Consider the following 25743-nt stretch of genomic DNA (forward strand, 5'->3'; position numbering starts at 1 on the left):
TAGAGAGAGATTCATTCCTGAGGAAGCTTCGTCAGAAGGAAGTATAGTCCCCTAATCGTGCCGAACAATGCATCGTCAATCCCCAATTTCAGATCCTGAAAAAATAAAAACGGAATCTGGTGAGAAAATTGCCTTGCACTTCAAATCTCTTGTTATTTTACTGATAGATAACAAATTATACGATATTTTAGGCACATGTAAGGTATCACGTAGGATTAAACCATTAAATGGAGAGAGATATTGCCCTTTTCCCGCAACAGGGGCAAAAGACCGTCTGCAATTCGAATACGCTCATTACCAGCACTTGGATTATATGACATAAATAACTCTGAGGAACTCATAAGGTGATCAGTAGCCCCTGAATCCACAATCCATGGTTTTTTACCATTTATCACTAATCAGGCCAAAAGAAGGGAAATTACCTGACTGTGCAATTACACTCACCCCAATTGTACTCGAGTTGTGTTTACTGTCACCAGAAACATTGTTTCTGAGTTTGTTCATTCTACTGAATCACTTACCAGGGCACGACTAGTATTAGATTTGTCATGAGACTGTCGTCGCCTGCTATTTGGGGGCTTCCCATGTAATTTCCAACATTGGTCTTTCGTATGCCAAAGCTTCTTACAATTTCACAAACAGGAGGAGGTTTTTTATCAACCATCAGTACCGGATGGTTGGGCACGACGAAGGCGGCTGCATCAGTAGTAGAAATGGTATTATTCATGGCACACGCGACCGATCCTCTTCCAGCCGTATTTCAGAACAGACTTCTTTAAGTGAAGGAATCGGGCGCTGGCCCAATATCCGACCCGGACACCATCAACACTTTGGGTTTAATCCAGCCAAAAACACATAAACACGATCTGCTTCCTCAATCTTTAAATATTGGGCCCCATCCTGTGGACAATTCCAGACAATCTCTCTATCTACACAAGTCCATCTCCTGCCACAGCATTAACAGTTTGTTAAAATAAGAAGTAACATCCATGGACCCTTGTTTGCATTCATGGACTTGTTTGTGAAGTGTATATAGCCGAGAAGCATTCTGTCTTTTAGAATATAGATCTTGCGCTGCCTCCCAAATATCCTTGGCTGTTGCAGCATATAGTAGTGGTCTTCCTATCTGGGGTTCCATACTATTCACCAAAACAGATCGTAACAACGAATCTTCTCCTTTCCAAATTCGTTCTTGTGGATCACCTGGGGCCGGCTTTGGAATTTCCCCTGTTAGATATCCAAACTTGTGACGCCCTTCTAAGGCCATCCGGATTGATTAGGACCAAGAGAAATAGTTCTGGCCATTTAATTTTTCCCCTACGATAAATCCTGCAAAATTACCCATCGAACCAGATAAGTAGGAAACATTAGGTACAATAGGTAATAAGTTTACCGGATTTTCTGAATAAACCGGTTGAGGATTTGCACCGAACATCGTATCCAAATCAGAAATCTGCTGTTGTAGGTAAGCCAACCGTTGTCTCACATCGTCTGGGTAACGAGTTGAACTACAAGTGGTTGGAACAGGTGCTGGTCACTCGGGCTGCTCAAGACCTCGGCTATTGAACGTTAAAGGACCATTGGGTCGGGCTGTGAAGGAAGCTGCTCCTCGAGTCGGCCAAAGACCTCGGCTGAAATAGGATCGGCTGGCGCAAAAAAACGGGCTATGGAAGAACCATCGGGTCGGCCAAGGACCCTCGGGTCGGAGCTGAAATCAAAAAAACGGGTCTGGTTCTGCCCATCGCCGGTCTACCCTAGTTCAACCCGGAACGGCCCGGTTTGCTCCAAACCGGTACCACCCCTGTTCAGATCGAACCGATAAACCTGCTCCTCGCGTCCAATGTTACCGATTCTGCTCTGATTGTGATAGCTCCGATCAAAGGTCATCAGCTCTTCGCGGCCAGCCTGCTCTTCGCGTCTGAGGCTGCCGACTCTACCCTGATCGTGATGGCTCCGATCGTGGGTCGTCTGTTCTTCATGGCCAGCTCCAGCTCCAATTGTGACCGGATACTCCACCCGCTAGTCGATTCTTCTCAGACTGTTGTTCGTTTGCTCTTCTCGGCCTTCTCCGATCGCAGCCGAACGATCCACCTGCGATTCCCGAGTTCGGCTCATTTCTGCATGGAGAGACCCGATCGGCTGATGGCGACTTTCCGATGATTGCAACTGGACAGCAGAAATTAACTCCGGTAGGGCATCCTGAAAACATTCTTTGACAGCTGTTTGAATCGTCGTTTTCATGTCAAAACTCGAAGATCCATCAGCAAAAGAAGATTGAGGTTGATTCTCTTCCATAACGGCTAGGGTTTCGTCACCGCGCTCTGATACCATGTTAAAAAATAAAGAATAGGGAAGAGAGAACAACAAGGTACGTGAAAACCCTAGTACAGGGAGAAAAACCACGATATAAAGACTTTTCTTATTCTTTAAATCTGATACACTGAATACACAGGGACACACTGTATAAATAGACAGTAGGAAACCCTAGGGGTCTTACACAATTACATAAATGCCCCTAAGTTAATAACCCTATTTTCAACACTCCATTATCATATCTCTTCTTCGAATCTCTTCTAAGAGTGCCTCTTCATTAGCTTTTTGTTGTTTGGTTTTCTCCAAATACCATCTTTTAAGAGCTTGTTTCAACCTTCTTAATCTGATTGAGAACACAAAACCAGCCCACCCTTGTTGACTTTCCAGACTTAAGGATCTTTCAATAATTCTGCAGCAATCCTTGTTAAGTAGCCAACTATTACAAAATCTAAAAGGGGAGGGACCCCATTTGACAGCTCCAGCTTCGAACAAAAGAGGAAAGTGGTCAGAAATTGGTCTAGTTTGCCTTGAAACTCTTGAGTTTTCAAAAAGATCATCCCAATTATTTGTGATGAAGAATCTGTCAAGATCATCCCAATTACTTGCGACGAGTCTTCTCAACTATTTTTTTGAATGTAGCTCCATCTGTAGTGCGTTCCCATTTGTGGCTTTCAAAGACATCAAGTTGCTGCCAAAGACAAGACAGTTGGGTGAAATAGTGAGTGACTTGCATATCCCCTTGTCATAGCTCGTGAATTTTGCCTTCAATTTCAAATGACTCTGCAGTATTTTCTTGGTCAGAATAAGTTTCATGAGCTACTTCCCAGATTTCGCTTGCAGTTGAGAAAAGTAGAAATCCTTCACCAATCTCTGTCGTCATGGAGTTGATTAGCCATGACATAACCATATTATTTTCCGCTTTCTATGTCTTGTATTTTTTATCAACTGGGTCTGGGATAGGAGTTTTGCTTGATAGATAATCTTCCTTTCCTTTTCCACATATAAATATCATAACAGATTGTGACCAATGGAGATAATTTCTTCCATTTAATTTGTGATTAATAATTGGGAGTATGGTCCCTTCTGTATTGTTAGAATTTACTGATGCCATAAATATTGATAATTTGCAAGACAAAAAATTAAGAAAGAACTAGGGAAAAAGGAAAAAAAAAAAAAAACACTCCCAAACCCGAATTAAAAAAAAAGGCTTCTCAGACCCAGTTGAATTTTGACCCGACCCGATTGATAAAGTACTCCAATGATTAAATCATAAACCCACGAAGAACGGCGACCTACGACTTCAAAACTCGATAGCAAAACTTGATACATGATACCACAAACTTGTTCCCTCGATAACACAATACTTGAGAACACAGTACTCGATAACAAGATACTCAATAACCAGATACACGATAACAAAACCAACACCCTTAACAATGCTCGATACTCGAAAACACACACGGATTAGATCGAACAAACCCATGACAACACGATACTCAATTGAAGAACACGTTTTGGCCGAAGTTGCTTTGGACTAGATCGATACTCGAAGAATGAGATTCGGCCGTCGTGAACGATGGAGCACGGATTAGCTTCGAATGTGAAGCTCCAAGTTGTGGATGGTGGTTTTTCTGACGCACAACTTCAATCAAATTGGTAAGTTTGAATTTTCAATGTTCTGTTTTTCTTTGCTAGGGTTTCGGACGTGAAACCTATGGAAAAGATTCAGAGAGATGGCTCTGATACCATGTTGAATTCTGAGTTTTCTCAATATTTTTCTACATATTTTTACAAGCGGGGATCTCCCTTATATATACAACAATGTTTGCCAAATATGGCAAAGACCCATAATGGTAAAAAATGTACATATGGAAAGAATAATTCTAAAAAGGATAAATACAAATTACAAGGAATAAAATTCTAAATGGACAAGGGAAGGAGAGGACTTACCATATTCTAACAATAAGGAATGTACTTAATGAACAAAACCAAGATTTGAAATTCTGTCTCATCATTATTGACCCACGAAGTCTAAATATGATCCTTTGCACGGAAATTATTCTAAATACGTTTCACAAAGAAACAATACTAATAATAATAAAGAAAGGAAGAATATAATTGAAAAATATGTGAAAAATTTCTAAAACTTAATATTACGAAATCCAAAAGGAGATTTGCATTATTATTTCAGCAATAGTGCAGAAGGATATATTGATCAAGACACTCGTCGAGGAAATAAAAGAAAGAGGAAAACACGATGAAGTGATAATCAAAATTTCATGTTTGTTGAGCAGAGAGAAGAAATTGAGAGAAAATCAGAGAATGTGATCCAAAAGATGAAAGAAACCACAATTGATTGAAGTAACAAACTTCTCATAGAAGTCCATACGTCCACAAGTACAAAACAGAATACTATTTAGCCAACCTAAGCATAATTCAGCTGGTTAAGGCACGTATCCTCGATCAAGAGGCCAAATATTCAATCCCCCCACTGTTGTACAACTAAATATATATTAATTGAATAACCACCAACTTAAAACTTAGAAGGCAACAAGTGAACGTGGAAACTTAAAAATCAGAAAACTGAAAAAGAAACTTAAAAAGACAAAAACTGATGTTTTAAAACTATAAAGAAAGAAACTTGAAAACTAAACTTAAAATTAAATAGTAGTAATAATAATTAGTTAATAAAAAAAAAACAAACAAACAAACTCATAACTCCGCAATACTGCATCTGAATAATAGAGAGAAGAGTTCACTAAGTAAAATTGTATTACTCTTATTTTCTATGGAACCTTAAATTTAACTTTCCCCTGTGAGTGTGCTCAATTCGAGTAATCAGGTAATACAATGTGAGTTGAGCCTTGCTCCAGTACAGGCATGCTCTGAGAGGTTTTTCTTCCATTCTATACGTTTTTACTATCAATCAAACATGTCTCTGCATATTGTGCACTGAGATTTAAACTATATACATCAGATCAATCATCTAGAATGCCGAAAAGTTCCCCTAAAGAATTCAAGTTTAAATTAAATAATACATACCATATAAGGAACGTAAAAAATCAAGCTCCCCATTTTCTCCGACATTAAGTGCTGCAGAAAATTTGATGGCCTTACTGTTAGCGGCTTTCACCTCATGCACCAAAACATCTGTATGATAAATGAATTGTTCATTACAAACTGAACCAGAAGTACGAAGTGAATAATAATGATTATCTATATAATAACAAGGTTAGATAAATTGTTGGAGCTTTGAAGAGATGAATATCGTGGGCAAATAAAAATTCCACAACGATCAAAGCCTCGAAGCTGAAAGTATATTTTGATTACCAACAAGCAATCGGTTCATTTGATATACAAAATCAGCAACAAGTTCTGACATGAATAGATTGGGTAAAGCAACAGAATGCGAAATTTTAAGATGATCCGTCACGGAATACATATGTTAAACAAGACATCCTAGCAATTGCAGAGACAACAAGTCAATAGTAAACAGCAAATAAAGGAACGAACACACAAAGATTGATAACTCAGTTCGATGATAAACCACCTACATCTAGGGGGGACAGTGTGCTCGGGAAAAATAATTCACTAATATGAAAAAGTCAAGCGTTTACAACGTTGTACTTATCTGTAAATGACAATTACAGTGACATACATAGAGTCTAACTTATTTGATCATCTAAGCTCCCTCTAAATATGACTCCTTCTCAATCAAACTTAGGCTCCTCCTAAGTATGTGAATATGTAAGACCCCCAATCATTTATACATACAAAAGAAAGGGCAAAATAGGAAGAAAAGGGGAGAATTCGGTTAAAATTGAGGGTGAGTCAGCAGTAGGAGTGGCAGAGGGGCTAGTGGAGGGTGAAAACAACTAAAGTGGGCCCAGCTGAATTTTTAAAAGGAGGAAGGAAAAGATTGGAAGGCAGGTAGAAAAATAAGGAGATTTCCTGGGGAAGGGGCTTCCGGAGCTGCCTTGGAGAGATTTTGAGGGTTCTTATGTTTGTTCTTATTTTCTGGGAATCATTTTTCTTTGAGAGATTAACGTGAGTGTAATCAAATTCATCTTGGGTTTATATTAATGAGAAGAATCGTTGTTCTTTCTTGAAGTCTTCTGAAATCTTTCTTTTTACGTTGATTTTGTTTGTGTTGTGGTTTGTTGAGCTCTTCAATTGCAGGGGAAGAGGACAGGGGAACGAAGAGTCTTAACAACTTGGTATCATAGCCGTAAACCTGGGGAAAACGAGAGGAATGGCTCAAAAACAGCTAGAGGAAAGAATGGAATCGGTCGAGAAGGAGATGGCCGGAATACGTGAGCTGACGATCACGGAGAACAGCATGACCAAGGCAAAGGGCAAAATCAGGGAAGCCAAACCATCACACACGGGATACACTACCAGGGGAGACAAGGGGAAGTACAAACGATTGGAAATGCTGATGTTCACAAGGGAAAACCCCGAGTCCTGGGTTTACCGAGCCGAGCATTACTTTGAAATCCATGAGCTAACGGATGCTGAGAAAGTAAAGGTCACTGTCGTCAGCTTTGCACCGGATGAAGTAGATTGGTTTCGATGGAGCAACAATCGTCGAGCCATCACCACTTGGGAAGAATTGAAACGAAGGTTATTTGATAACTATCGGAAGGTGGGGGAGGGTAGCTTATGCGCGCGATTGCTGAAGATCAAACAACAGGGGACTTACTCGGATTATGTCAAGAGGTTTGTGACTTATTCCGCCCCTTTACCGGAGTTGTCTGAAGAAGTCTTAAGGGACGCTTTCTTGAATGGATTGGAGGCAACTGTGCAAGCTGAAGTCATCAACCGTAATCCACTGACCTTGGACGACTGTATGAGGGAGGCTCAGCTGGTTAACGATAGAAATCTAGCCCTCAAGATTGCACTGAAGGATCTGGGTATGAATGGCCTGAGTAGCAGGGAGGGCCACCAAGGGAAGAAGGAACTGCCTGAAAAAGCCCAAAACAAAGGGAATGAGATATTGCCATGAAATAGGTTGCTATACCTGTGAAATCTTTCCCAGCCAAGAAGGATGCACCGGTCAAGCGTTTATCTGATGCTGAATTCAGGGATAGACTCGATAAGGGCCTTTGTTTTAGATGCAATGAGAAGTATACCCCGAGGCATAAGTGTAAGTTTTGTGAGAATCGCCAACTAATGTTATTCATTACTAATGAAGAGGATGAAACAGGGGAGGAAGTAGGCGAGGCAGAGGAGGAAAAACTGGAGTTGGGGGAGAAGGCTGAGTTAGCACTAAATTCACTATTGGGATTCTCAGCAAAGGGGACCATGAAGCTGAAGGGAGAAATCAAAGGAAGGGAGGTATTAGTCCTTATTGATTCAGGGGCAACGCATAATTTCATCCACCAAGACACGGTAAGAGAGCTGGATATTCCAACAGAGAAACACACCAAGTTTGGGGTTGTAATCGGTAATGGGAGTGAAATCGAAGGGAAAGGTATTTGCAAGGGAGTGGAACTCATGCTACCTGGGCTGAAAGTGAAGGTTGACTTCTTATCAATTGAGTTAGGACGAATGAATGTGGTGCGAGGCATGCCATGGTTGTGTTCGACGGGGTATATGGGAATACACTGGCCAACTTTAACCATGAAATTTTGGGCTGAGGGCTCCCACATCATGTTACAAGGGGATCCATCACTAACCAAGACTGAAGTGACTTATAAAATGTTGAGCAAGCAGTGGGAGGACGATGACATGGGGTTCTTAATTGACTTCCAGCAACTTGAAATCGAGCAAGAGGCAGGGGACAGTAAGGAAGAAGGAGGAGACGTGAGCTCTGACTTACCATTGATGATTCTGGAGCTGTTGGGACAAAATCAGGACATCTTCGAGTTGCCTTCCACTCTACCTCCCCAGAGGGCAGTCGATCATCATATTGATATCAAGGAAGGGACGCACCCCATTAATGTAAGGCCATACAAGTACGGGTATGCACAAAAGGAAGAAATAGAGAGGCTGGTTCAAGAGATGATGCAAGCAGGGTTTATTCGACCTAGCAGAAGTCCATACTCGAGCCCGGTGCTTTTAGTCAAAAAGAAGGATGGAGGATGGCGATTTTGTGTGGATTATAGGAAGTTAAACCAAGCCACGATAGCTGATAAATTTCCTATACTGGTGATAGAGGAACTACTGGATGAATTACATGGAGCCACTGTTTTCTCCAAACTAGACCTCAAATCAGGATATCACCAGATAAGAATGAGAGAAGAAGACATCGAGAAGACAGCTTTTCGTACACATGAGGGGCATTATGAGTTCCTTGTCATGCCTTTCGGCCTCACAAATGCACCAGCCACTTTCCAATCGTTAATGAACCAGGTTTTTAGACTCTTTTTACGTCGCTTTGTCCTTGTTTTCTTCGATGATATTCTAGTTTACAGCCCTGATATATCCACACATGAATCACACTTGGGAATAGTTTTCAGCATCCTTAGAGATCACAAATTGTATGCTAACCAGAAGAAATGTCTTTTGTCAAGAAAGGATCCATTACTTGGGGCACCTAATCTCTTCCAACGGGGTAGAAGCTGATGGTGACAAAATTAAAGCAATGGTCAATTGGCCACAGCCGAAGAACATCACTGAATTAAGGAGGTTCCTAGGCCTAACAGGGTACTATCGTCGATTTGTGAAGGGCTACAGTAGCCGAGCTGCCTCCCTCACCAAATTGCTCCAAAAGAATGGTTTTAGATGGGATGAGGAAGCCACCAAGGCCTTCGAAGACCTCAAGAGACAGATGATTTCATGCCCTGTTTTGGCCTTACCAAATTTCAGCAAGCCATTTATCATAGAGATTGATGCCTCCGGAGTGGGATTAGGGGTTGTGCTCACCCAAGGGGACCGACCAATAGCTTATTTCAGCCAAAAGCTATCCTCAAAGGCGCAAGCCAAGTCGATGTATGAAAGAGAACTGATGGTCGTGGTCCTAGCTGTCCAAAAATGGAGGCACTATCTGCTTGGAGGGAAATTCACAGTCATTTCTGATCAAAAGGCTTTGAAATTCCTCGTGGAACAAAGGGAGGTCCAACCGCAATTCTAAAGGTGACTAACTAAGCTACTAGGCTACAATTTCGAGATCCTCTATCAACCAGGGCTGTCCAACAAAGCAGCAGATGCTCTCTCTAGAGTACAAGAGGCCCTGGAACTACAAAACTTGATGTCCTCAACAGTCGTGGATCTAGACGTAATCCTAAGGGAAGTGAAGGAAGATGAATAGCTCCAAAGGATTATCACTACTCTAAAGGAGGATCCGGAAGGGAAACCACCATACCAATGGAAGAACCAAAGGCTATTGTACAAGGGGAGGCTGGTGATCCCACGAAAGTCATCACTAATTCCTTCACTACTGCATACTTTTCATGATTCCGTGCTGAGGGGTCATTCGGGATTTCTAAGAACATACAAGAGGATGAGTGGGGAACTCCATTGGCTGGGAATGAAATCAGATATCCAAAAATATGTAGAAGGAGGTGTGTCAAAGAAATAAGACTGATTCACTATCACCAGCAGGGCTGCTTCATCCTTTACCAATTCCAGAGCTGTCATTGGAGGAATGGACTATGGATTTTATTGAGGGGCTGCCCAAGGCAGGGGGGTTCAATTCAATCCTGGTAGTGGTTGACCGACTCAGCAAGTATGGACACTTTATAGCATTAAAGCACCCATTTACTGCCAAGCAAGTAGCTGATTTGTTCGTTCAAGAAGTGGTCAAGCTTCATGGAGTTCCTAAAACTATCACAACCGATAGGGACAAAATTTTCCTAAGCAATTTCTGGAGGGAAATGTTCACATCATTGGGGACAAAACTGAGAAGAAGCACAGCCTTTCATCCTCAAACCGACAAACAAACTGAAAGAGTTAACCGTTGCTTGGAAACTTATTTAAGGTGTTTTTGTAATGAACAGCCCACTCGTTGGAACAAATGGCTGGCATGGGCCGAGCTGTGGTATAATACCACTTTCCATCAATCCATTAGAACTACCCCATTCCAAGCATTGGAGACCCCCCCCCCCCCTCTATAATCCACTATGGAAATCGGAAATCACCTAATGACAGTGTGGAACAGCAGCTAAAGGACAGAGACTTGGCCTTAAACGCACTCAAAGAACACCTAGCAATTGCTCAGAACCGCATGAAGAACAAGCAGACTTACACCGTCGAGAGTTGGAATTTGAGGTAGGAGACGAGGTATTTTTCAAACTAAGACCCTATAGGCAACAAACTCTCGCTAAAAGGAAGAGTGAAAAGCTGTCTCCTAAATTTTATGGGCCATATACAATATCCGAGAAGATTGGGGAAGTAGCTTATCGCTTGAATTTACCAACTGAGGCTGCCATTCATATGTTTCATGTTTCTCAACTTAAAAAGAAGCTAGGACAAACCCAACAAGTTCAACACATTCTACCTATGTTGACGGAGGAATTTGAACTCCAAATCAATCCGGAACTAGTGTTGGGGGTCAGATGGAATAGCGAGACAGCAGAGCAAGAGTGGCTAGTTAAATGGAGAGGCCTACCAGAGAGTGAAGCAACATGGGAGTCTGCCCCTGCAATGAGACAGCAATTTCCAGCTTTCCACCTTGAGGACGAGGTGTGTTTCAAGAGGGAAGGAATCGTAAGACCCCCAATCATTTATACATATAAAAGAAAGGGCAAAATAGGAAGAAAAGGGGAGAATTCGGTTAAAATTAAGGGTGAGTCGGCAGTGGGAGTGGCAGAGGGGCTAGTGGAGGGTAAAACGGTTGAAGTGGGCCCAGCTGAATTTTTAAAAGGAGGAAGGAAAAGATTGGAAGGCAGGTAGAAAAATAAGGAAGGAGATTTCTTGGGGGAAGGGGCTTCCGGAGCTACCTTAGAGAGATTTTGAGGGTTCTTATGTTTGTTCTTATTTTCTGGGAATCATTTTTCTTTGAGAGATTAACGTGGGTGTAATCGAATTCATCTTGGGTTCATATTAATGAGAAGAATCGTTGTTCTTTCTTGAAGTCTTCTGAAATCTTTCTTTTTACGTTGATTTTGTTTGTGTTGTGGTTTGTTGAGCTCTTCGATTGCAGGGGAAGAGAACAGGGGAACGAAGAGTCTTAACAGAATATTACTAAAGAAACACTTAGGCTCCCCTTAATTGTGTGAGACTCCTTCTCACCATGAAGATATCTTACCTCCTTCTTGTGAACTCCTCTTCACTTGAAGAACTTAGGCTCTCCTTAAGTTTGAGAACTCCTGCTCTATGAGTGTTATCTAAGTTATCTTAGGTATGATAGGTGTTAGTGATTTAGCTAAGAACGAGAATCAAGCCAAATTTGAAAAAATTCGGCAGGATGGAGTCTGATTGTTAGTTAACTACTGAAAATGTGCGAAACTGATGAACTCCAGAATGAAGTATCGGAACAGTCTAAGAGAACCTCCAACAAGGAATCCTGTGCTCGTGGAAGAAATCTTAGTTCCATTATTATCGTAAAGTAGAAGTTCCTTCACGTGATACTCTTCCTATCAAGAGATGACAAATTACTCCTACAACGCGTCGTTAAACACTGACTACAATACACAACGACTACTTTCTTCGTCTACATTCTCTAAGCAACAAGTTCATTAAAATTGATGCAGTACGAACTTATGGCGATTCTTCCAATCCAGGCCAAGAAAAAAAAAACACAAAAAAACAACGAGATGAATTTTAGATAACTGACGCTGCGATACGAATCGAAATGAACAAAAATCTCCGCATCGTTACTATCTCGCTTCGATTTCGAAAACACGAAATGGAGAAATCAATACAAAGAATGAGAGTAAAAAATAAGCGAATATGAATTGTTCTATTGAAATTCATGCTATCAGGTATAGAGCGAGGAGAATCAATGGGAGCTCGTTAGCTTTCGCCTATCGAACAAGAAGAAGAGATTGAAGCAGATGATTGTTCGTAGAAAATTACCAGATGAATCTCTCATTCTGGCTGGCTGCTTTTGGAGAGTGCAGATTCGGCGCGCCAAATCTATTCAAAGAAAGAGAGAGAGTTACTTTTCAGTTTTCGGATTGCTGGACTGCCTTTACGGCCCGTTTTTTCGTTTTCGAAACAAACGTCAGGGGAAAATCTATTTTACCCTAAAACTTCCAACTAAAAAAAAATTGTGGGAATAGACAAAAGATGTCTATATTCATATAATGAAAATTTTTGTTATATTTAAAAATATTTTTTGAATTATCTGTATTTAAAAATGGTCATATATTTTTTTAATTGTAAATTTGACTAAATTTGTTTGAAGCTCGATGTGATATTGATGAATTTACTAAGATTCTTACCCTTCTTTCATTAAATTTGGTAAGTTGGTAGGCAAAAATTTGAATAGATGATATAAATTAAAATATTTAACTATTGTCCATCTTGATCAAATTAAAGGCCTAGAATGAAGTGGCAAGTTTGAATGAAATTTGAACTTTTCTCACGGTAGTTAAGACCCATTTGATAACTATTTTATTTTTTTAAATTAAACTTATATCATCTACCTTTCTTACCATGATTTGCATATTTTTTAATTATAATGATTGAATTCTTAGCCAAATTCTAAATTCCAAAAACAACTTTCTAAATGATACTTTGTTTAATTCTAAAAAATTGGATTGTTTTTTAAACCATTGGTGAAAAGTAGATAATAAAAGTAGAAATTTAGAGGTGAAAGTAGTGTTCATAGGCTTAATTTAAAAAAAAAACACAAAACAAAAAATAAAATGGTTGGGGTCTAAATAATATTGTATTATGAAGTTATTTCTAGTATAACATTGGAGGTGAAGTTTTCAATGAGTTCTTAAACTTTAGATAGTGTGTATGAAAATATCTAAAATTTTTAAAAATGTCGATTAGATTCTTGAACTTTTGATGTTGAATCTAATAAGGTTGTCAATTTCAAAATATAACTAGTAAGTTATTGAACTCTCAATTATGTGTCTAATAAGTTATTGACATTTCAACATTGTGATATTGACACTAGACTTGTGAGATGGTTTTTAAAACTAGTTTTAAAATATATTTGAACCAAAAACTTTCATAAAAGCTAATAATTTAGTCTCTAAACTTAATTGGTAACGTTTAGTCACCGTACTTTTAAATTTGTAACAATTTAGTTTTGAATTTTAATAAATAATAATTTAGTTCGTATATTTTATAATATGCAATGATTTAGTCCATATTGTGAAAATTATTATTAAAATTTAATAAATTTTTTACATCAAAATTCATAGACTAAATTATTATAAATTCGAAAGTACTTGAAGTAAATTTTTATTAATTAAAATTGATGAACTAAATTATTCCATTATGATGTTAACATAAATGTTGTACTTATTATTTTTATTTATTTTTGGTAATATTACTATTTCTGTGTGACGATGATCGTGAGACCTTGTGGGCCAAAACAAATAAGCCCATTTTCATACAAATTCAACCTCCCCTCGAAAACGAGAAGTCCTTCGTAATTATTTAGTTTTTTATTTTTTATTTTATAAAATTAAGCTTATTTCATTTCTATATTTTACCATGATTTACATCTTATTTAAGTATAATGATTGAACTTTAAACCAAATTCTAAAAACAAAAACAAATTTTTAAAAGTTATTTTTTAAATTTTCAAATTTTTGCTTGATTTTTAAACCATTGATAAAAAATAGATAACAAATGAATAAATTTGGAGATGAAAACAATGCCTATAAACTTGATTTTAAAAAATAAAAGCAAAAAACCAAATGATTACTAAATGGGATGTTAGCTTTAGATTCATCTTGTACATGCATAACCTCATAGTCTTGTGAAAACTATCCCAAAAGGTACTAATAATATTAGAAATGTATTTGTGATTACAGTAAAATTTAACATTAAGACTATTTTTCACACCAAAATAATGATGATGAAGAAGACATGCAAGAGACAATTTCCTTCATACAATTTTTGCGGTTTAAAGATGCATTTGGGTGGTTGTTGGGAGGGATAAAACTGATTAAAAGTAAATCATCTTAACCGTTTTTTGTGTTTAGTAAAATAGATAGGAATTAAATATGTTAAAATCACTTTCCATGCATTTCACGTCTGTTTTAAAATCGGTTTTTCACTAGGTTTTGGATTCGCCTAAAATCATATACGGTTTAAAATCAATTTTTAATGTTAATCTATAAAATTAAGATTTATTTTATATGTTTATTTTTTTCTCACCTAATCAAATCTATGTCTTCTAATTTTAAAACAACCACACCATATTTATTTCTTTTTAAAATAAAACTACTTCCTGTAATAATTAAAAATTAGTTTAGAGTAAATAAAATATATCATTTTAAACAATTATTTAATAACATATATTATAATAAAAAAAAAAACAAAACAAAACAAATTTTAGTAATAGGTCACTACTATAATCAAAAAAAGATAATTTGGTATTTATCTACCCAACATTAACACCTACTTTTTCAAGTTTAAAGCTTAAATTTACCAAATACTAATTTATTTCATTTCATACCTCGATTTTTCTAAAAAAACAATTGGGAACAATTATTTTAAAAGCTATAGCAATCCAAAACAACCAAATTCTTGTATTATGAAATATCACTTTTGACACATTGACAGCATATTTTGAAATTTTACAGTATGTTTATGCACCTTATTTTTAACTTAATGCTTAACATCAAGCTTGATATCCAATATGCTAATATATATATATATATATATATATACGCCAAAAAAAAGGGTGAAAATGTGGAATGTAGGATAGGATTTAGATGAAAGTTTGTCTGATAAAAATGTTTATATAGTCGTTGATAGCGATGGTTCAACTAGAAAAGTGCGTGACATTTCCAACTCGAGGGCAATTCAATTCACCTAGATGGTATGTATTCAACTAATATATCCAAGGTTTGAGACCCATTTTCGCATAGTGTTGAACGAACAAAATAAACAGTGTTTTCAAAGAATTATAAATGTTTCGACAGATCAAGCGTTCTTAAAATACGGTCAATTATTAGAATTGTTTTGTTTTAACACGTATAATTAAGATATGGACTATGTATGTGGATTAATATTTTATTACATTTATTTTATTAGTTTGGACTCTATTATATGATGTATTTGATTGAGATCCTAGATTTCTAATTGAGTATGGATTTAATGGGTAGAAGTACATTTGTAGTTAATTAGGGTTTAATGGATTTAATGGGTAGAAGTATATTTGTAGTTAATTAGGGTTTATTGAGAATCTTAGGCCCGTTTGGTAATCATTTGGTTTTTTGTTTTTGATTTTGAAAATTAAACCTATTTCATCCACATTTCTTACCATAATTTGTATCTTTCTTAAGTACAATGGTTGGATCTTGGTCAAATTCCAAAAACAAAAACTACTTTTTGAAAGCTATTTTTTTATTTCTCAAAATTTGACTTGGTTTTTTAAACCATTGGTGAAAAATAGATAACAAAGAAAGAAATTTGGATGTGAAAGTAGTGTTCATAGGCCTAATTTCCAAAAACAAAAACAAAAAACAAAATGGTTACCAAACGAGGTCTTAATTGAACTAGTATATAAAGACACCTTATGCTATATGGCCCCCAATATACCAAAAACAATACGCATTCAATCCCTCTATAATCCCATCTAAGGAGAGATTCTACATAGGGTATACCAGATTTTGATTGAGAAAGATAATAGCCACCTTGTAGTTACCATCAATCTTACAGTAGAATTTGATATGCTATTTATTCTTGACAATTTACTATGAACGATCATAGAGATAAATCTATTAATATAGATTATAAGGAATTCTATCTAAACTAAGAAACTTTCTTAAAAAACGATATAAATAACAAAAAAAAAAACTATTAATATTTTGATTGTATGGGGTCTACCGATAAGAAATTGACCTCCATTTATCTCCGTATGATATATTGTTCACTTTGGACATTAACCATCATAAGTTTGTTATGATCATTCCCTTCTCTCACTAATGTGGAAATTTGTTTACATTAAGAAACAAATATTTGATTTTTTATTTAATATATTTCTTCTTTAAAAAAATGAAGAAAAATAATAAATAACAGGTTTTTGGAACGTTTTAAAAATATGAAGAAAAAGTGAAACACCTAATTTGTAAATTGCTTTTGAAGGAATCTAATTGAATGCTTCATTTCTTTAGTTCAATTGGAGATTCCAACTTTATATGTTTCATTGAGGATATACAATCTATAGTAGTTAAATTATGCTTATTTGAGGGTTCCACCAAAATGCGTAAAATGTGTATAATTCAACTAATATCAAGTATATATGATAAACTGATAGCATAAGGTTCGATCTCGCAAACTCACCTATTAAAAAAAGAGAGAGAGAAATAAGACAAATGAAAAATGAAAAAAAAAAAAAAATGGGGTGATTCATTTTGAAGAAAGGTGTTGGGTGTAAATTTATATTTATTATATTTAACACGGTCCGTTGATTAATTTTTAAAACAGTCTGTTGATTAATTTTTAAAATGGTCCGTTGATTAATTTTAAAACGGTCCGTTTCGATACTAAAGGCCTATAAAAGACGAGGCCTTCAGCAGTTCGTAAGACAAAAAATTCATTTTCTTAATTTTCCACTTCATTTTCCTCTCCTTCTCCATCTTAGCTTTCCGAGTAGTGAGTTTAGAAAGGGTGTACGTTCCAATCGGTAACGGTGCATTTTCGATCGGTTTTCATTTGGCTATTTTATCTTGGGAACAACGTGGTAATATTCAGACCTGCTTACACACTTGGGCAGAGCCGCAAAACGCCTTAAAGAGAGCGAGCTCCGTGACTCAGCCTATAACGATTTTCTGTTTTGTAAGTTTTGCTCTTCGCTTGACCGCTGTGTCTTGATGGTTTACAGTTCGCCGCTCTGAGGGCCCTACTGTTTCCAACAATTTTAAGACATTTCGACATCATCAATGGCCCTCAATAGAAACAATGAGATATCTAAAGGAGCGAACTTCAAGCGGTGGAAGCAAAAGATGTTGTTCTTCCTCACCGTCAAGAACGTTGTCGAAGCTTGTACCAGCACTAAGCTTGTAACAGATAAAAGAAGCTGCTGACTGGGAGGAGAAAGACTTTCTATGTAAGAATTTTATTTTAAATGGTTTGACTGATGATTTGTATGACTACTACAGTACAATGAAGACAGCGAAGGAGGTCTGGGATGCTCTGCAAAAGAAGTATGACACCGAGGAGGCCGGATCGAAGAAATATGCGGTTAGCCATTATCTCAAGTTCCAGATGACGGATGACAAATCCGTGGAGGCCCAATCCCATGAACTCCAGAAGATAGCTCATGAGATAATTAATGAAGGTATGTCTTTAGACGAACAATTCCAAGTTGTTGTTATTATTGATAAACTGCCCCCTTTGTGGAAGGACTTTAAGAACACTTTGAGGCATATGACCAAGGAGTTCTCTTTGAAGAGTCTTATAACTCGGCTAAGGATCGAGGAGGATGTCCAGAAGCAGGACCAGAGGGAGGAGGTGAACATAGTATCTAGGAAACCCGCCTCTGCCGTGATAAAACCTGACCAAAAACTTAAGGGGATAAAGAAAAAACGTTAAAACCGTGGCTTCAGCAACCAGACCAACAAAAAAAATAGAAGCCCCCTTCAGGTACGGTTCCCCTGCATTAATTGTAATAAACTTGGGCACATGGCTAAGAATTGTAGGAACAGACGTCATCCTGCTGGTCAGGCGAACCTAACAGAAGAACCGTTAGTCGCCATGATCACAGAAGTAAATGTGATCGGTAGTTGTGAAGGGTGGTGGATAGACACTGGTGCGACGCGCCATGTCTGTCACGACTTTAGTCTATTTAAAACTCATACTAAAACTAAGGATAAGAATATTATGTTGGGAGATCATCACTCCACGAAAGTTGCTGGAACTGGCGAGATGGAACTGAAGTTTACCTCTGGGAAGACCCACAAATTGAATGACGTTTAGGCTGTCTCTTATACACATCTAGATGTGTATAAGAGACAGGTTCTACACACTCCAGAGATACAAAAGAATTTGGTTTCGAACTATCTCCTCAACAAAGCCAGGTTTACTCAAACTATAGGGGCAAACTTATATACCCTTACAAAAAATAATGTATTTGTAGGGAATGGGTATGCAACTGAGGGAATGTTCAAATTAAATCTAGATCTTAATAAAATGAAATCTTCTGTGTATATGCTATGTTCTATGAATATTTGGCATGCTAGACTCTGTCATGTGAATAAGAATTTAATTAGTAACATGATTAGGCTGGAAATGATACCTAGGTTATCCATGAATAATTTTGATAAATGCGAGTATTGTAGTCAGGCTAAAATTACTAAAACTCCACATAAATCTATACTTAGAATTTTTTAGCCTCTAGATTTGATTCATTCTTATGTCTGTGAATTTGATGGCATATTGACTAAGAAAAGTAAAAGATATTTCATTACTTTTATTGACGACTGCTTTGATTTTACTTTTGTATACCCGCTGGAAAAAAAATGATGTTTTTTATGCCTTCAAATTTTTTGTTTCTGAAATAGAGAATCAGTTTAATAGAAAAGTTAAAAGACTTCGTAGTGACTAGGGGAACCGAGTACGACTCGAATAGTTTTAATAAATTCTTTAACTCACATGGAATAATACACGGAAAGACCGCACCTTATTCTCTTGAAATGAACGAAAAAGTCAAAAGGAAAAATAGAACTTTAGCTGAGCTAGTAGTTGCTATTTTACTTAGTTCAGGAGTCGCGTCTTATTGGTAGGGTGAAATCATCCTTACCATGTGTTACGTCCTAAATAGAATCCCGAAATCTAAAAATAAAACTTCACCTTACGAAATTCTCAAGAATAAGAAACCAAACTTATCATACTTTAGAACATGGGGTTGTCTAGCCTTTGTAAGGAATCCTGACCCAAAAATGAGAAAGTTGGCTAGTAGAGCTTACCTTTATAGGTCATGCCTTAAAAACCACTTTACCATATTCCGAATTCAATGGTTTCAATAAATCCTCTACAATAGTTCATCTTGGCCCAGATCTAGAACTTTTTAGTTGTTGCGTTGAGTTTTCGATAATCCATACAAAACCTCGGGCTCGCACATTCATAGGACCACAAAGGTCATATGTACTAACTCAAGAGGCTCCTTGACTCTATAACCTTTTCCAGTAAAAGGTCGTTAAGCCTACAGTTCTATGATTTAGTGAACCAAGTGATCATTGAGTCAAATGATGTCGACTTCTTTGAAGATAGGTTTCCTTTTAAATCAAAGAATAGTGGGAGCTCTAGTTCAAGTGGTTTAACCCTAGTTAGAAATCCTAACCCTAGAGAGGAAACTGACCCAAAACCTAGAAGAAGAAAAAGAGCTAAAACCGCCAAAGATTTCAGAAATGACTTCCTAACCTACAATGTAGAAGAAGACTAAAGATCTAAGAGCTGCTCTGTCATCAATAGATGTCAACCTATGGCAAAAAGCCATAAATGATGAGATGGACTCATTTGAGTCAAATAGGACTTGGCACTTAGTAGATCTACCCCTAGGATGTAAGGCAATAAGATGCAAATGGATCTTAAGGAGGAAACTTAGACCTGATGGGACTGTCGACAAATTTAAAGCCAGGTTAGTAAAGAAGGGCTTTAGACTGAGAAAATGTAGATTTCTTTGACACCTTCTCCCCTGTCACTAGAATTACCTCTATCCGTGTCCTGTTCTCTCTCGCTGCTCTTTATAATCTCGTAGTACATCAGATGGATGTAAAAACCGCTTTCCTAAACGTTGAACTTGAAAAAGAGATTTACATGGAACAACCTGAAGGTTTTGTTGTCCATGGTCAAGAAAAATAAGGTGTGTAAATTAGACAAATCTCTCTATGGACTAAAACAAACTCCTAAACAATGGCATGAAAAAATTGACAACCTTATCCTATCTAAAGGTTCAAGGTCAATGAAAGTAACAAAGGCATCTACCATAAGTTTGATAATAATCTTTGCACTATCTTGTGTCTATATATAGATGATTTATTGATCTTTGGGTCGAACTTGCATGTCATAAATGATGTAAACTTAATATTGAGTGCGAACTTTGACATGAAATACTTAGGAGAAGCTAGTGTAATCTTAGGCATAAAAGTAAATAGGTCTAAAAAGGGAATTTCTTTGGATTAATCTCACTATATAGAAAATATTCTAAAGAAATATAATTACTTTGAGTGTAAACCAGCCTGTACTCCTTATGACCCTAGTGTTAAGTTGTTCAAGAACACTGGTGACAGTGTCAATCAATTTGAGTATGCGAGCATCATAGGCAATCTTAGATATGTTGCTGATTGCACTAGGCCTGACATAGCTTATGCTATATGACTACTTTGTAGGTTTATAAGCAGACCTGGTAAAGAGCATTGGAATTCTATAGAAAGGGTCATGAGATATTTAAAGAAAACCCAAAACCTAGGATTACATTATCAAAAGTTTTCCGTTGTCCTAAAAGGGTTCAGCGATGCTAATTGGAACTCTCTTTCGGATGATTCAAATGCTACGAGTGGCTATATTTTTAATATAGCTGGCAGAGCTGTCTCTTGGAAGTCCAAGAAACATACTATTTTAGGCCAATCTACGATGGAGTCAGAAATGATAGCACTAGCGACAACTAGTGAAGAAGTAGGCTGGCTTAGAAGTCTGCTATCAAAGATTCCCTTATGGAAAAGTCGGTATCAGCCATATTGATCCATTGTAATAGTACTGCAGCAATCGCAAAAGTTCAGAATCGTTACTACAATGGAAAGAGACGTCAAATATGTCGTAAGCATAGTGCCATTAGAGAGTTTCTCACTACTGGTGCAGTTATAGTGGATTACATACAGACTAATGGAAATTTAGCAGATCATTTGACAAAAGGACTGGTCAGAGAAAAGGTTTTCAGAACCTCAGAAAGGATGAGACTCATGCCTATCAAAAAATGAATCATGATGAGGAAAACCCAATCTGTAGACTGAAGATCCCAAGAAACAGGTTCAACGGGTAATAACTGATCACAAGTGATATATAGTGAATCATGCTAAACCAAACACAGAGTTCCATTCCTATAACTTAAAGTCTGAGCATGATATCTTGAAGAGTAAGAAAGGTTAAACTAAGTTCTTAATGAGATATATACTTGATGACAAATGGGGTACCCAGCTACAAGAGTACCCTTGATAGACTCACCCGTGTGAATGTGGAAGTGAGGGCCACTTCCTATGGAGTTTTAAGGCAAACTCTCTAGAGCATTCACTAAACCAAGATTCACGTGCTAGGTCTTAAAAGCACGGGCTTTCGTACTACACCCTAATAATACTCTGTGTGAGATGTTGTTAAAGATAGAGTTCAAAACCAAGGGTTACTCTAGTATATTCTGAATCATCTATACTATGTAAAGGTTCAAGTCGTAAGACTCCTTTGCTTATGCACAGTGTTATATAGATTGAAATTACTCAATGAAAATCTTTCCTATCTTCTCGTTTTGTTTAAATTTCCAAGTGGAGGATTGTTGGGTACAAATTTATATTTAAAACGGTCAATTGATTATATTTAAAACGGTCAATTGATTATTTTTAAAACAGTCCATTGATTAATTTTTAAACAGTCCGTTGATTATATTTAAAATGGTCCGTTGATTAATTTTTAAAACGGTCCGTTGATTAATTTTTAAAACGGTCCGTTGATTAATTTTAAAACGGTCCGTTTTGATGCTGAAGGCCTATAAAAGGCGAGGTCTTCAGCAGTTCGTAAGACACAAAATTCATTTTCTTAATTTCCTACTTCATTTTTCTCTCCTCCTCCATCTTAGCTTTCTGAGCAGTGAGTTTAGAAATGGTGTACGTTTTGATCGATAACGGTGCATTTCCGATCAGTTTTCATTTGGTTGTTTTATCCTGGGAACGACATGGCAATTTTCAGATCTGCTTGCACACTTGGGCAGAGCCGCGAAACATCTTAAAGAGAGCGAGTTCCGCGACTCAGCCTATAACGAGTTTCTGTTTTGCAGGTTTTGCTCTTCGCTTGACCGTCGTGCCTTAACGGTTTACAGCTCGTCGGTCTGAAGGTCCTGCCGTTTCCAACAAAAGGTAATTAAAATGCTTTATTTTTTTAGAATATTTGATATGTCTATTTAATATAGGTTAAGAATATCCTAAAATATTTTAATTGTCAAAAACATTTTTAAGAATAATATTTTTATAGACTAAAACCGTCTTTTATAATTTAACTGAATAATATTCACTCTACAATAAAATACATCAGACTAACTTACTCATTATTTACGAATATAAACATAACTCAACTGACATAAACTTGTACTATCAACCACAAGGTATGAGATTTGATCATCTCATTGCATTTATTGTAAAAAATAATAATTATGTAATAAAAATAATAATAATAACATGCATTATTTATGAAATTTTAATGTGTTTGTCAAATACGTGCTATAAGTTTACGAACTTTAAAATGTCGTGTCTAATAGATCAGTAAGTTTCATGAGGTGTCAAAGTAAATATAAATCGACTAGATACACTATATACCATTTATCAAAAGATTTGAGATTCAAATCTCCTACCCTATATTAAATTAAAAAAATAAAAAGACTCTAAACTTTTAAAATATTGAACTAAGTAAATAAGTTTGGATTTTATGTTTTAAAAGTTTTTTGACATATATTCAATATTTATTTTAAATCAACCAATATGCTGGACATAAAACTCTCCATGGATGCAAATAGTCTTGAATTTTTTCATAAAAAAGAATCAAATAGGTTAATTAACATTCATAAATATATTAAACATAAAATGAAAAGTTTAAAATCAACACTACTATGCTCATAATTGACATATATAGTATATGTGCTATCAATATTAAAAATAAAATTTAAAAAAAAAAAAAAAAAAAAAAAAAAATACATATTGTAACAAAAAAAAAAAACACTAATTTTATTATATAATTTTTAAAATGCACGAAATTATTAGACATGCAGTTGAAAACTCAAAAACTTATCCCACATTTTTTAAAATTCAAAAACTTTTATTTATTTTTAGTACAATAAATATGGATGAACAAAAATTTGAACCTCTGACATCAAATAAAATAACAAACATCAATATATTAGTAAATTATTTGACACAAAATTGAAAGTTTAGTGAATGAACGGAAAATTTTCCTATACTACAAGAGTATGAGAAAAATTTCATACTCCCTCCCTTTAATTTATTGTATCATGTAAACATGCTTTTAGAAATAGGGTGTGGTCTACTAATATTAAAGTGAGTTTACTAAAATTTATAAAGATAAATTTATATTATGTACAAAATTAACACGATACCAATAATGGAACCTTTCGTCAAGTACGATCATGATATTGAGAACTGTCTATACTATCATTCATTGTTTGCCATGATGATATTATTCAAAAATAGAGTGAGTATAAAATTAATATGATACCAGTAATAGAATGTTTTGAGAAAAATTCAAGTACTATTATCATATTGAGAACTGTCTCTACTATCTTGATATTGAGAACGGACTATATTATCATTTATTGTTTATCATGATGATGTGTTATTAAAAAATAATGTAAATAAATTAATATATCATTTGACGTGTCAAAATTATGAATAGTTATAAGTTATTACGATAGTACATATAAGCTTTCCTAAATTTTTTCTTTGAATGAACTAGTAATTTAACAAATAATTTAATAAAAGATATGTCAAGTGCATGCTACACGTTTAGCACAAATCGTCTTTCCCACGTGAATAAATAGTGTACCTCCAATGCAAATATGGACCAAACGTCCAAATAGTAATAACAACAATCAAATCTTAAAAAAATATGTGTATATAATAATAATAAGGAATATATGAATATAGAATCATGGAATCTTAAAGAAAATTCATATTTTACCTTTCTTTTTTTTAAACAATATATGAGTGAAGGAATCGGGTTTTTAAATTTAAGACTATACTCATTTTAATCATATTTCGTCATCAATTACAATTATTGTTTGGATTAGAGTGGTGTATTATTTCGTATGTAAAAAATGATGTATTATTTTGTCTATCATTGTATTATAGACCATCAAGACTTAATCATAGAGATATATTTGAAATGAACAATCACACCATTTACTCAATTATAATTATTCAAGTCAAATTAATGCATCATTTTGTATATGCTTGTGATATAGTTAAACAAAATGATATAATAATAGAGATATGTTTGATTGTGCATTCAAATCAATTGTCTCATTGTAATTCTTCGGGTTGAAGTTGTTACATAAAGAAATGGTACATCATTTTTTGTTCTGTCTAATAAAACAACACCAAGATTTTATAAATTTGTTTATGTTTATGAATGGAGGTCCTTTGTCCTTCAAAATTTCATAATTTGTAGGTTGTCTATCTCTTCAAATAGTTACCACAATTCATATCAAACATCGATAAACGAGTATCTAATTAAATCTTTTAAAATTTTTGTTCTATCTAATAAAAAAAACACTAAAATTTCATGTGCATCACATGTGTCATGGATTTGTATGTGTGTATATATATATATATATATATGAGGCTATAAAGATAAGATTAGTATCCTATTTTGACTTTAGATTTCTTTTTTAAAAAAATTAGATATTGTTATTCATTACAACGGTTCAAGTTGAAGTGGTTACGTGATAGAGCATTGCATGAATAAAATACGAACAGCCACGTCAATCACACATTCTACCTTGTTACAACTATTTGAGTAGAAGTAGTTACACGAAGAACGATGCTCATTTTATGTATGCATGTGTCTCTATATCAATAGATGAAACATCACGATCTAATAATTGATATGTGTTTGAACAAACAGTCACATCAGTTGATTCATTACAACTATTCAACAGAAGTATTATAATTCACAGACGTATCTGTGTATCATTTCATGTATGAGTGTGATTTAAACCACATATAAGAAATATCATAATCTTCATGTATGAGTGTGATTTAAATCACATATAAGAAATATCATAATCTAATGGTACAAATATATGAAAAGAGATGATCACATCACTTGCCATTTAAAATTTTATAAACTTATGTTTTGTTTCTCTCTTTAAATGGTCAAATATACAAACTATTCGAGTCAAAAATATAAACAGATTTTTTTAATTATTTTTTTTTTATTGTGCACTAATATAAAATGGTAAATGTCACATTTCACATCAAAGTAGAGTGGACTAGTAACTTTAAAAGACTTCATAAGAGAAAAAATTTATCTTTAAAAAAGAAAATAAACAAAAAGCAGGAAATTTTTATTTTATTTATTTACCGGACAAAAAGAGTGCCTATTGGCACTTGAGACTTGGCAGTTTTTACTTTTATTTAT

The 25743-nt window shown here is 35.6% G+C and overlaps 1 protein-coding gene across 1 annotated transcript in view; it reads right to left on the reverse strand.

Annotated features, from left to right (window-relative positions):
• Nucleotides 1-12435, reverse strand: part of LOC120076715 (S-adenosylmethionine carrier 1, chloroplastic/mitochondrial-like) — a 33190-nt gene extending 20755 nt beyond the window's left edge. The window contains exons 1-2 of the mRNA XM_039030611.1: nt 12274-12435; nt 5356-5463 (exon numbers count right to left, since the gene is read on the reverse strand). Coding sequence (XP_038886539.1) covers nt 5356-5463; nt 12274-12289 — 124 coding nt within the window. The 5' untranslated portion in view covers nt 12290-12435. The remainder of the gene's footprint in view (nt 1-5355; nt 5464-12273) is intronic.
• Between the last annotated feature and the right edge of the window lie 13308 nt (nt 12436-25743).

This window comes from Benincasa hispida, chromosome 4 (genome assembly GCF_009727055.1).
Source record: "Benincasa hispida cultivar B227 chromosome 4, ASM972705v1, whole genome shotgun sequence".
Lineage (NCBI taxonomy): Eukaryota > Viridiplantae > Streptophyta > Magnoliopsida > Cucurbitales > Cucurbitaceae > Benincasa > Benincasa hispida.